The sequence below is a fragment of the Uloborus diversus genome, chromosome 8, assembly GCF_026930045.1.
Source record: "Uloborus diversus isolate 005 chromosome 8, Udiv.v.3.1, whole genome shotgun sequence".
Taxonomy (NCBI): Eukaryota; Metazoa; Arthropoda; class Arachnida; order Araneae; family Uloboridae; genus Uloborus; species Uloborus diversus.
In genome coordinates this window covers 149,103,900-149,117,576 of record NC_072738.1, presented here as the reverse complement: position 1 = coordinate 149,117,576, position 13,677 = coordinate 149,103,900, and the positions used below count along the sequence as shown (strand labels likewise).

Here is a 13,677-nt window from a genome sequence, read left to right as displayed (position 1 = left end):
GCACTATTTTTTTCTGTTCTTGAAATGTACTAGTGTTTTACCACCACTTAACTTTCAAACAAATAACTATCAAAAATTTTCATTTGAAAATCAGACAGTCAGGAAAATACAAACTTAATTAAATGACACCTAACCAGCAATATTTCAATTAAAATATCAACCTATATCTAAAATATTAGACTTGAGGCAAAAAATAATAATTAAAATAAATAATAATGCTTTTAGGAATAGCAGTTTTTCAACATTTTTGGCCCTATAGCCTCCAAAATGAAACCAAATACAATTTGCAACATGCATTGTTTCAGAAACGTACAGTATTTTTTGGAAGAAGGGATTTTTTTTTTTTGTGCTGTGACCTTCTGTAGCAGGAGATATCAAGAAGAATGCAGTGCATTGTGGTACAATTTTTGCAGATTTTCCTCACCAATATACACGGTTATTACAAATTATTGATTCACTTTCAAAACGCTATACATCCAAAAGCATTTCTCGCACAATGATGAGACATATAAAAATAACCACAAGCTCATCAAGATTTGGAATTGTGTTAACCAGGTGGTAGTACGAGAGCAGTATTTTTTCAATGGTGACAAAACAAGAAGAATGTGTTTTTTTTTTCCTTTGTGTGTGCTACAATATGCATGATGCTCATTTGTTCTTGCAGAGCTTTGGGGCACATTAATGACCTTCTTTATGTACCCTCACCACCACAAATGTTAGAAGAACTTAAGGATGGCATTCATGTGGCAGTGACGACGGACCAGAACATATTACTAGGGCAATTGTAGATGTAATACACACACAAAAAAAATAAAAAACTGTTTTTCTTGTTTTGTCACCACTTTGAAAATACTGCAGTGGTATTACCCCCTGTTTAGCACAGTTTAAAATCTTGATGAGTTAGTGGTTATTTTCATATATTCCTCATTGTATGTGCAATTCTTTTGGATATATAGCATTTTGAAAAGAATGAATCATTTGTAGCAACCCTGTACTATTGTTTCCTATTTATTTATTTATTTTGACAAATAAATACTAAGTAAAAAATAAAATTAAGATAATGGCATAAATTCCTAGAAAGTCAGAGTGGCTAATGTTTTATTCGTTTCTTGCCACTTATCTAATAAAAATAAATATCAAAGATTTAAATTTACCTTTTAAAAGTGCCTTCCACGCCATTAACTCCCATACCATCGACAATATCCCTAGTGAGGCGAAAAGGGACTGTTTCAGGTGTGGCCAATACTCTGCCCTTTTCAAAAGCAATGCCTGTATTTATTAAGAAAGAGAAAAGGATGTTAAAGGTAATAATATCAGGATTTATAGTAATATGCATAGTTTAGCACCTCATAATTCAAAAAGTATTCGTTTTGTAACAGATATTGTTCTGAAATTTTCAAAGCATTCAATATCCAGTTACATATAAGATGCAAATTAATATGAACAATTTTGAAAGAAGTTTACATCATAAGTTTAGTAGCACAACAATAAAAAGTGTCCCACTTTTTGAGTTTTCAAAACTTAACTGAGAGAAGGCATTTAGTTGCCCTGCACTTAAAACCTTTCAAAAATGAAAGGCCCGTATTATGAGCTGATATATTTTGCATATACTTAAGCAGTTGAATCAAATAATAAATAAAAGTTAAGTTTTTTTTCATAACAGCAGAAGCATAAATTTTGAAAAATATTAATATTGGAAATGACACAGACAGATATTGACTAGGTTTGTGCAAAATTTAGCTTCTATTGTTTCACTACTAATTTGTAAAAAATAAAGGAATTTCAAGTTTTTGAAATGTATTAAAAATTCAAAATTTTAACAAAGAAAACACGATTCTGTGTGCATTGAATAAAGATTCAACAAATTAAAAATTTGAAAAATGACAAAAAATAATACCTAGTAGAAATACACCTTGAGTTTTTTTTTTTTTTTAAACTGCTATGTTTCCTTACAAAATAATTCTTTAAATATGATGCAAATACAATTTTGAGGAAATTTTTGACAAAAAATTTAACGTTTTGGGAAAACTTTGGATGTTTTTGCTATTAACCACCTGCTTTAATGCAAACATATGTTATAATTTTTTTATTCTAAGACAACAGTGTAATTATCAGATAAAGAAATAAACAAATTACACCATAAAACAAATATAATATTAAGTATGTCTGATATCTCAATTTTGAATGAAATTATATATTACACTTACCAAAATCGATATGAACCACTTCAGCTGTGTTTTTATCTATCAGAATATTGTTGACATGACGATCACCAAGTCCTAATATGTAGCCAACTATTAAGAAGAAATTAAAAAAGATTTTCAATGTGACATTTTACCCCTCACACTAGTAAGTATGATCAGTAAGGCAAAATGATCAGTAATATGATCAGTAAGGCAAAGTGTAAAGAGAAAAGGAGAAAAACATTACTTTGCCAGAGATGTTCAATAAAGTCTTGATTAAGCAATAAGTTACTGTACTTAAGCTAAGACTAAGGTAGAACTACATGCAATATACTGACACCCTGGTAATGACAGATACTCTAGTCTCACCCAGGTTATGGACAGCTTAAGGGTAATTACTTGCTGCTTATTAACTAAGCTTTTTCATTTTTGAGTTGTACCACACCATTTCTTGTGGTCACTCGCTGGTGTGCAAAATTCATTTCAGCAACCAGTTTGTGGTAACTTTAATTTTAATAAGGAAACATCTGCCTCCAGCTCGGTTACTGACTATTTCAGACTGATGACTGCAGTCTCTGGGTGCCACAACCAGGCTGTCAGTACATTGCATGTAAAGTCTTGATTATCTGGTAATGTGTGAAACATCTATGTGAACAAAAACAAACCAAACAAATGTTGAGCTCAGTGTGTGAAAAAAGAAATAAGAGGAGGTGCTTACTCTTTTCCAGCATGGAGGCTCATGCTAGAGAAAAAAGATATGTTAATCTTTTGTGTTTTATGGGAAGCAAACTAAAATTTGCTTTAAGAATCCTAAGCCTCATTGTTACAGTAGAAAACTTTGAATTCCAATTTTATTCATTAATGTATGCATTTAATAACGGAAAGTTAGTACAATGCTGAAGGGAGGATAAAATAGAGGAAAAAGGAAAGAAAAAGAGGGCAATTAAAGACAAAAATGGCAAACTGGTAGAAAAATAAAAGTGACATTCAATAAAGAAAACTACAATTAGCAAATCAAACAGATGAAGCATTTATATAAATTGTTTACTAGAGTGTCCCTGATTATGGAACAAAAAATTGTTTTACTGCAATTTGTATGCTCACAACTAACTTGTGTACCTCTATTGTTCCACTTGATCATGCTAAATCATGTGTAAAGTGAGTTCCGTAAGACAAATTTAACCCATGTCAGCCTTAGCTAGAAATTTTAATGTTACAACGGATAGTGTTACAATGATATAATGGATTTAGATCATACCAAATATTGATCATTATCAATTAAATTAGTACATTCAACACTTTTAAGTGCTTGAATGCTGCAAAACTTAAAACAATTATGAATTTTCCTTTCTAATGTTGATAATTTGCAATCTGGATAATGAACTTGTACACAACAAAAACTATTTTTTTTCTAAATCTTGCAAAAAAGATGGATCGCAGAAGTATTCAACAGTAGTTGTAGAATAAATCTCAACTTGCAAGACAAGCACAGCAGCTGGTGTAAAAAAATGACCGTCCACATCACACATAACAACTGTCATGCAATCGATTGCTCAATGCGACCAATAGGTGAAAGAGAACACAGAATAAAACAGAAACACGAAGAAACACATTGCCTCAAAACAAAACGCCTGATAAGGGGCTCACATTTTGTATAATCTTTCTTAGCCTGCATGGCTAAAAACCGATTTAAAAAAAAAGTAATCATAAGCTAACTGGAGGGATAAGAGAAGTTCAAGTACTAGCGATGTTTCATCTTTGTATCAATACACTAAATGCTACTGCTATATACAGTACAACCTTGTTTATTCAGACTACCTGGGACCAAAAGCAGTCTGTATACGAAAGTTCATGTGATATGGGTAATTAGCGAAACATTCTTTAATATGCAAACTTATCTTTTATTGCAGCAAAAAACAATTATTTGCAACTAAATTACATAGCACCGTTTCTTGCAAATACTTTTATCAATTATAGTTCAGCTGCAGTGGTGTCAGACTAATGCTCTAAGTACAGCACGCTCTTTGTAATATTAGCACTATATTTTATTGTATGTCCTATGCAGGAATTTGGCATTTAATCAGAATAAAAACCAAACAACCAATGCTAATTCCAATGGGCAAAAAACTTTCCATCCTTTTTCATAATCGCATGTTATCAAATTCGCAAATTTAGTTTATTTTTCAAATAATCAGATAGGAAATTTATCTTCTGTTCTTTGCTTGAGATATGTATTAACCCATTCCTTGCCCCGGCCGATACAGGATCGGCCACGCAGTTTGTGTTAATACTGCCCCGGCCGATTCAGGCTCGTCGCAAGAGAATGGTTCCTAACTGCCCTCGACGATCCTGTGTCGTCACGGCGTTTCTAGCAGTTTTTGCTTCGGCCGAATATGTGTCGGCGATTCTTCCAGGGGCAGAACCCTGTTATTGCGCTTCTCTGTTGGATTCTGGAGCTTTTAGGGGAGCGGTAATCAAACTCTTTTCTAAGACAAAAGGGATGTAACTTATAGTATTTCACGGAACTTGTTGTAATTTATTTTATTTTACTAAGATATTAACTTTTCAAGTACTTTTTGATGGGACACGTATAATGCTTCAAATAATCAGGCATTATTTTTTTTTTCTTTTCGTGGAAGCTTTGTTTCTTAGCATTCTGGCATTTGAACTCCTGATAAACAAGTGTGAAAATATTTCCTTGCATATTTATCAATATTTTTATGCCTGAATAAAGCAAATAAACAGAAATATGTTTTTCTTGTTATCAAAAATCCACCTTCTTACGCAAGTATCCTTCACTAAATTGTTCATAATCCTCAAATTTTATAATTTATTTTACGCAATATTATTTTTTTAAATTATCTTACATATCTTAATTTTGTACGAGTATGTTTTTTTTAATTATTATAATGTGTTTACTACGCTTTTTATTTATTTGTATGCTATTATTTTTTATTACTTATTTATTTTTAAATTATGATATTTTGAAACGTAAATTATATCTTTTTATATTCGCGGCACCATTTGATGGATTTTTAGTGATACGGTTTTGAATATTTTTTATTTCACGAAAAAAAAAAAATGACGACCGCATTGACTATACGTAAAAGTTGACTATGTAAAACATAAAATAGATACGACAGTACGAATAAAATGATAATATCTTGAGTTCTTTTGTTGTACGCTTTACTCATAAGAAACAAAACATTCCTTTTCTCCCATTCTTTTTCAGATTTTATTTATTGTCTTAAAATAGCTCCAATGTTTTAATTATACCTTCTTTTATGAGATTTTTAAAAATAGAAATTAAATATTTGGTTTCTTTTCAATAATCAAATTTCCGTAATTAGTAAATAATCCTATGAAACTAACTAAAATTTATCCAAGTATGTTTAAAAAAAAGATTTAAAATCCGACTCGATTTCAAGCAAGATCTCCTTTTTTTTTCCCTTCTGAAGACATGTTCCGTCATATAAGCATAAAAGCTTGCTTTGAAATTCCTTTCTGGGCTAAACTGTTTTGTTGTAAGAAAATAATGTGGAAGGGTTGACCACAAAACACTAAAACTGTCTGACCATTCTTTGAATGGAACTAACTTGCTCGGATGTTTGCAAAGAGGGTCCTTGGAGAATACAGACCTCCCAGTCGGTCTAGTTATTCCTCTCTCAGCGGGGGGCTTTTAGTTGCATGCACAAAGTATCCTTTAGGGAAATAGGGGATTAGCCGCAAGTTTTGATCTTTTGTAATCATTTATCTTTAAAATACTTCCCACGCTTGAGCAACTGATATCTGGGCATTCAGAAGGGATTTAAAAGTCACCTGAATTACGATAAAAGTCGACCATAGTCCTGCCATCAAAGAGATGTCTCTGTGTTTATTGGTCGTTTGGAAGTGTCACAATATATCAAAAGGAACCGAAGAATCCTTTTTATCCTCTTAGAATATCATTCCCACACTTAAAGCGTTTTTGTCCATTCAATTTTCTTGCTCACACATTGGATCGATCAGTCAATTGTTTAAAGAATGTTTTGTTGAGGCATTTTGAAAGATAGATCATCTTACATTTAACAGTAAAAGAAAAATAAAAAACATATACTGAGATAAAAGCAAAAAGAAAAATAAATCAATAAAATAATTAGTGTTATGAAAATAATTTCTTTTCGTCCAATCCTCTATTGTTTCTTATTTTCCTGTTATGTACTGCGTAAATGTATGAATATTTCAGCACATATTAGCAACCTTGTATTTTATTGCACTATTTAATTCAGTGCTTAAAAACAAATAAAGCGAAGCGATTTTTGAATGCAAGCTGAACAGCAAAAACAACATTAAAATACCGATAGCAAAATGGGGAGAAAAGTGTAGTTACAACGTAGCAAAAAGCAACTCCGTTTCGTTATCTGCGGCATGCGCGTTAAGGGTTTTCGGGCTGGTCATGGAATGGGTTAAAAAAAAAAAAGAATTCTAAACAGTAAAATTTGAAAAATTTCGCTTAGAAATGGAATGTTGCGCATTCTGTAACTCCTAGTACAATGCTACAGTCGAACAATTTTTTTTATCTGTTCTCAGCAGACAAGCTCTGTTATTGTAAATAACAAAATTCAAAAAAATAAATAAATAAATAAAATAAAATAAAATAAGATAAATAAATAAATAAAAATAAATAAATAAATAAAATAAATACTAATAATAATAAATAAATAAAAACAAAGTTATATAGTTTAATATTACTTTAATTCTGTTACGTGAGAATAATACATCATGTGCAAAGCAACTTTTGTCAAGAAATAAAACTTACCTATGGAGCTTGCAGCAACACTTTTGGTATAAGATTGTCGTCTTTCAAACCAAGCAGATGGTTCAGGAAAATGTTCTAAGAAAAAATACCTAAAAACTGGTGGGAAATTGGCACAAATTGAGTCAAATATTTCTCTTTTTTTACAGAGCAGAGAAACACTGGCTATTGTCTAAAAGAAAATTAAAAACTTTATTAATTCATTTACAGAAAAGTGAAAATATATTTGAATGTTAAAGAAATAGAACAATTAAAAACTTTTTAAAAAGAATTAGCAAAAACTTATTCTTTCATAAAAAAAATTATAATAATAAACTTATTATTCACTAAAAATAAATAAATAAAATAAATGCTCAAATTTCTCCACTTTGATTAAAATTTAACTTAAGATAGAAATTGAGATCTAAATTAATATTTTATTATTAACTAGTGGTAGCCACACAGCTTTGCCCGTAGTAGAAAATTAAAAGGTCATTTAGTTAGCCTGTATATTTACAAATAGTGGATGATGAATTTCTCGCCAATTTACTATGGCTATTTGGTCGCCCATGTTACAGTTCCAAGTTATGATAATTTTGCAATTAACTCGTCCATGTTGTGATAATTTATACAAATACAAATGTGACGACCAGCAACAGGCTCTGGGCCCAGTTAGGTTGGTCCTAGTCAGTTTATAAGTCCACAATGAAGATCAATGGCTTTCTTAAAGCTATCCACCCCCTTAACTTATTACAGCCTCTTCCGGTAAGCTGTTCCAAGTGCCCACGACCCTACTAAAGAAGTAATTTTTCCTAATTTCCAGGTTAGCCTGAGTTTTGAATAGCATAAAACAATGTCCCCTTGTCTTGCTTTCTGTGAGAAAATTTAACCCATTAACATCTTTCATTTTGATAAACTTAAACAACTGAATCATCCCCTCTGACTCTCCTTTGCTCCAGGCTATACATATTAAACCTATTATCATAGTCTAAATCTGAAAGTCCTCTTACTAGTCTAGTAACCCTTCTTTGAACCCTTTCCAACACAGAAATATCTTTCCTGAGATAAGGTACCAAAACTGAACAGCATACTCCAAATGAGGTCTTACTAAACTTCTATATAACAGCAGAAGAACCTTCTTTGATTTGTTTGAAATAGATATATTGATAATCCCAAATATTATGTTGGCTCTGTTACTGGCAATGCTACACTGTTGATTAAACTTGAAAACCTGATTTATTAAGATATCCAGATCAATAACGTTTTCTGCCTGACTAATGAATGAACCCTGTAAATAATAACTTGTACGCTTATTTCCATGACCTAAGTGTAGCACTTGACATTTCCCTACATTAACTGCCATACCCCATTTATCTGCCCACTTAGTAATATGATCTAAATCCTCTTGAAGCTGTTTTGCTTGTTCCTCATCCCCTACAATCACCATAACTTTTACATCATCAGCAAAACAATTAATGTTTAGAGAAATATTTTCATCAATGTCATTCATAAAAATAATAAACAGAAGAGGCCCTAAAACTGATCCATGAGGAACCCTGCTTAAAACATCACTCCATTTTGAATGATTTCCTCTCACAACTACTCTATATTTCCTTCCAGTCAGCCAATTCCTAACCCAAAGTAAAGTTTTCCTCCTATTCCTATATTAGCTAGTTTGCTGAGAAGAGCAACATGTGATACCTTATCAAAAGCTTTTGAAAATCAGTATAAACAACATCCACACACTTTTTGTTATCTAAAGCCAAGGTAACCTTGTCATAGAAATGCAATAAATTAGTAGCACACGATTTACCTTTCCTGAAACCATACTGCAAAGGAGTCAAGAGACTATTTGTCTCTAAGAAATTCATAATCTTAATTTTGATCAAAATTTCAAAAATCTTACAAACCACTGAAGTCGGGCTTACAGGTCTATAAAATTCTCTGCTTTACCTTTAGACCCTTTCTTGAAGAGCAGCATAATATTAGCCAGCTTCCATTCCTCTGGCACTGTCCCCCGAGTTATAAGAAGCATTGAAATTATTTAAAATAACATCCACTAATTCCTCTGCACATTCAACTAAAATTTTTGGATAAATATTATCTGGTCCGGAGCTTTAGTTGGTTTAATTTTTTTTCAAATGAAAAAGAAACTCCTCCCTGTAAATTACAAAATCCTCTAGCTGTATAATAGCTTGTGTCTTATTAGTGTCAACTGTTTAGATACAGTTATCGTTAAATATACTGTAAAAAAGTTATTGAGAACATTTACAATATACCTATCATTTTGAATTAAATTTCCATGCTCATCAACCAATGGCCCAATTTGACTACTTCAAGCTTTCCCCGATTTAGCATTGGCAAAATGTTATCTGCAAGCCTTTGCTCCAATACCCTTTTCTGAATCCATACCAAATACTTAAAACTATATCTTGCCTTACAGTACTGGAGCGTATCTGCACTCTGTCCAGTTTCCATTACTGACGAAAAGCCGCTTGCTTACAATTTAGGCCCTCTTTTATCTCCCTGGAGAACCACATGGGCCAATATTTAGTACTAACTACTTTTCTCCTAAATGGAACATAATACCCAACCATTTTTGCTAGTTTTTCCTTAAATTCCATCCACTGAAGATCTACGTTGCAATTTTTCAATCCTGACGAAAATACCTCTTTTTAAGCTCTGTCTAAGTGCGACAAATCAGTGCTTCTGAAACTGGGCAGAAACCTAAAACTTTCATCTTTATACAATTCAAATTTACTCTAGAAACCTAATAATGTTATGATCACTATCTCCAATTTGTTCTTCTACACACAACCCCTGAACAGAACTTCCTACATCACAGAAAATGAGATCCAAAATGAATTGCATCCTCTCAAGTTCTCCGAGTTACAACTTGATCTAAGAAACAGTCACCAATTACTAATATTCCTATTCTCTGACATTTCCGGGGTAAAAATTATTAAAAACCAATACCCGGAAAAATGAAATCCCCCATTATGATGACGGATCCATTACTGTACAAGGCACTAATAATATGATACATCTGTTCATCTTGTCCCTGACTCAAATTAGGTGGCCTATAAATGTTTCCAAATCTCAATTTTTTTGCCCTTATTCCCCATCAACTCCAGCCAAACCATACCAATAGGTTTATCATTTATGACCAATTCATTGTAAATGAAAGTGTCTCTAATATAAAATAAAACCCCACAATCTCTCTTGCCCACTCTATCCTGTCTAAACAAATTATACCCAGCAATACATAATAAATCTGTGTCAAATTCGGTAGCTCATGTCTCCGTAATTCCAATAACATCCATAATTCTCATCTATAATTATGCTTTTTAATTTTTCCATCTTGTTCCTAATACTGCAAGCATTGGAATATAGAATAGTGTTCCCGCTAGGCCGTTTTTGAAGGGCGCAGCGCCCTGCCCTTTTCCACATCAGCAGAATGCGCCCTGCCCTTCTTTTAGATTGCAAAATGCACCCGCCCTTTAAAAAAGAAGGAAATTGCACCCTGTGTTTTGTGCTCGAGGGGGAAAACCCCCTTGAGATGCCTCAAGCATCATTTGGACTCTTGTGATATCGGGGCAATTTTACTTGTCCAGGGATCGTCCGCAAAAACGCCCATTTCTTATCATTATTCCCAGAATTTCACCCTGAAAACATCCCCATAAATAAAAGGGGAAGCAAACATCTAGGCAAAGAGGGGAAGGGGATGAGATTCTAGGAATTCTAACAGGCTTATCAGTAGGAAACAAAGGCATGTTCTTCCTTCTTATGGAAGGTGGGTTTTTGAAAGGGTGTGGAAAGGGGTAATGTTCTCTGGGAAGGGAGAGATCATTGTTTCATTCCTCCCCATCCTAGATCTTCTGAGAATCAACAATGAGAGAGAGAATATGACATTTTCCTAGCCTTCCAGCCCTTTGTGTCTGTTTTTTGTTTGCAGGTGGAAATTAGGCTAAGTAAATTTTAGCGCATTGCTAGTGATTGTGTAGCAATCTTTTCACATCTGTTTCTGGAAAGTTAACTTTCTGATTGTTTCCTAAATAGTATATAGTACAAAGCTCACAGAGCTAAAATACAAGGGTATTTTTTTGGTATTTTGGATTTTTAATCCTCTTTCCCAGTTCAAAAAAAAAAAAAAAAAAAGCGTTTGAAATGGAAACATATCGCTTTGCCAGGAAAAGTTTCTGCTGCAAAATATTAATTTTTTTTGTTCCTTTGTGCTAAGTATTTTTATTAACTTTGTATATGATTTGTATAACAGATTATTTTAAAAACTTATTGACATAATAAAAAAACATTCTTTTGACATACTTGTGTTTTTTTCCAACTAAAATGATCTTGCACTACTTCTTTTGCTTTCCTAAATATTATAAAATTGACTTTAAAAAAAATCATCGATGTATTAAATTTTCACAAAAATTGTCTGAGATAAAAATCTTGGATTGACCCGAGCTGCTTATTTTTGTTTTGCACCTTGCTACGACTGCATTTTTGAAGCACTGCACACAGTATTTTAATTTAATTATTCTGTTTGAAGTGCACTTTATTTAAAACTAGTAGTACCCGCACGGCTTTGCCCGTAATAGAAAAAATCAAAAGGTCTTTTGGTTCGCCTGTATATTTACAAATAATGTATGGTGAATTTTCTTGCCAGTTGGCTTGTACCCATCTTACGGTTCCACGTTATGATAATTTCGTATCTCGCCAATTGGCTTGTGCCCATGTTACGGTTCCACGTTATGATAATATTGTAATTTACTCATCCATCTTATGATGATTTTGTTCTTAAAATTAGAATAGAAAAAGAACCACATCGAATTTTCGAAAAATCGCTTTAAGGTGCATACCCCCATGCTACATACTAACTTTGTGCCAAATTTCATGAAAATCGGCCGAACGGTCTAGGCGCTATGCGCGTCACAGAGATCCTGACAGACAGAGATCCCGACAGAGAGACTTTCTGCTTTATTATTAGTAAAGAAGATAAAGAAGGAGAATTTACATTCATCATGATTTTGATATCTACTAAAATACGTAATGGCACAATGCACATTACTAGGCAGTTTTTTTTTTAGGTAGGAAGGGGGAGATCAGTAATTAAATACTGTTCTTTTTAAATTGAAATTCAAAGGGTTTTGAAATACCTAGAATTTATAGGATAGGTAGTCAAAATTAAGGCCTGAAAAGTGTTGAAAAACACACAAAGCCAAGTTCCAGCATTATCTAAATGTTCCTATGGAGTGTAGAAAACATTTTTTTGGGGAGGGGGGCAGGCTAACCCTTTTTTTCAAAAGATAAGTACATTTTCCGTATGAAATAATGATATTTAATACTGAATGCAGTGATGGCGGCGATCGGATGGGGTGGGGGGGGGGGGGGGGGGGGGGGCTCATGGTGCAGACTACACTGAAATTTTGCAAGGTGTTTCAAGATGTTATTTCTCCTCTTTTTTTTTTTTGGAAATGGGGGGACTCAGTACCTTTTGAGGGGTGCATCATTGGTCTGGGCTGGAGGGACACCGTGTTGAAAAAGTGCCCTTTTTATAACAAATAGTGCCCCTTTCAAAAACCAGCACCCTGCCCTTTTTTTTCCTAGAGTGAACACTAGTATAGAAAACTTTAAGCATACCCAAATTGCTTTTATTTAACACCCTGAAATTTCTTAAATCACAATTGTTAAAATTACTACTCTCATTAGAGACTCTATTTCCATTTCTAGTAATCTTAAAATGATTAAAACCATTATTTGCTCGGTAAAATGTTAGAACAGAAAAGACCAAAATCGAATTTTCGAAAAAATCGCTTTGAGGTGCACACCCCCATGCTACAAAGTAATTTTGTGTCAAATTTTATGAAAATCAGCCAAACGGTTTAAGCACTGTGCGCGTCACAGAAATCCAGACAGAGAGAGAGAGAGAGATCCCGATATCCAGACGAGAGAGGCTTTGAGCTTTATTATTAGTAAAGATATCTCTATATACATAGCTTTTGAATACATAAAAACCTAAATACATTTTGGGAGGGGGGAGGGTCCATACAAAATATAGTAAACTTTTTCAAATCAATTGATCCATAATCCATAATTGTCTAAAAATCTCTAAGAAAAAGCTTTTATCTAATTTCTTTACATTCAAAAGCTCACTTTCTCGCATCGAAAAAGAAACCTCTTAAAACCCCAAAATCATATGTGCAGTTATCTGCAAGTTTGTGTGATTTAACATTGTTATCTAGTGTAATTTCTAATAAGCGACCCACCTCCTTTAATGACCAATTTTCCAAAGCACCGATTATTTCCCCTATCTATTCAATGTAATAAACGACCACTGGCTGGCCCTTTGTCAGAAATTTTTCTTGCATACTCCCCCCCCCCCCCCCAAAAAAAAAATTCTTTGATGGTCAGTTGACCTTGACGCATTGTTTACTGCTGGGCGGCAGGCAAGAGCGCCCATATGCAAAATTGTAAGGGGGGCTCAAATATTTTCCCAATGGGTTAGGAGGGTATTTTCTCCATGGAAACAGATTTCAGGACAAATTAGAATCATTAAAATATTTCATTTTTAATAACTTATTCATTAATGGCTGGAGAATAAATGTTTTTACATTTTCGCAAAGAAAAAAGTACCAAAAGCAAGGAAGTTCTAATTTCAAGGGGGGGGGGGTGGCTTGAGCCCCCCCCTTGTCCCCTATATGGGCGCTCTTGGCGGCA

The 13,677-nt window shown here is 33.3% G+C and overlaps 1 protein-coding gene across 1 annotated transcript in view; it reads right to left on the bottom strand.

Moving 5' to 3' along the window:
• Positions 1 to 13,677, bottom strand: part of LOC129228679 (serine-protein kinase ATM-like) — a 127,410-nt gene that overhangs the window by 2,921 nt on the left and 110,812 nt on the right. Inside the window, exons 48-50 of the mRNA XM_054863362.1 lie at positions 6,982 to 7,150; positions 2,208 to 2,294; positions 1,155 to 1,269 (exon numbers count right to left, since the gene is read on the bottom strand). Coding sequence (XP_054719337.1) covers positions 1,155 to 1,269; positions 2,208 to 2,294; positions 6,982 to 7,150 — 371 coding nt within the window. The remainder of the gene's footprint in view (positions 1 to 1,154; positions 1,270 to 2,207; positions 2,295 to 6,981; positions 7,151 to 13,677) is intronic.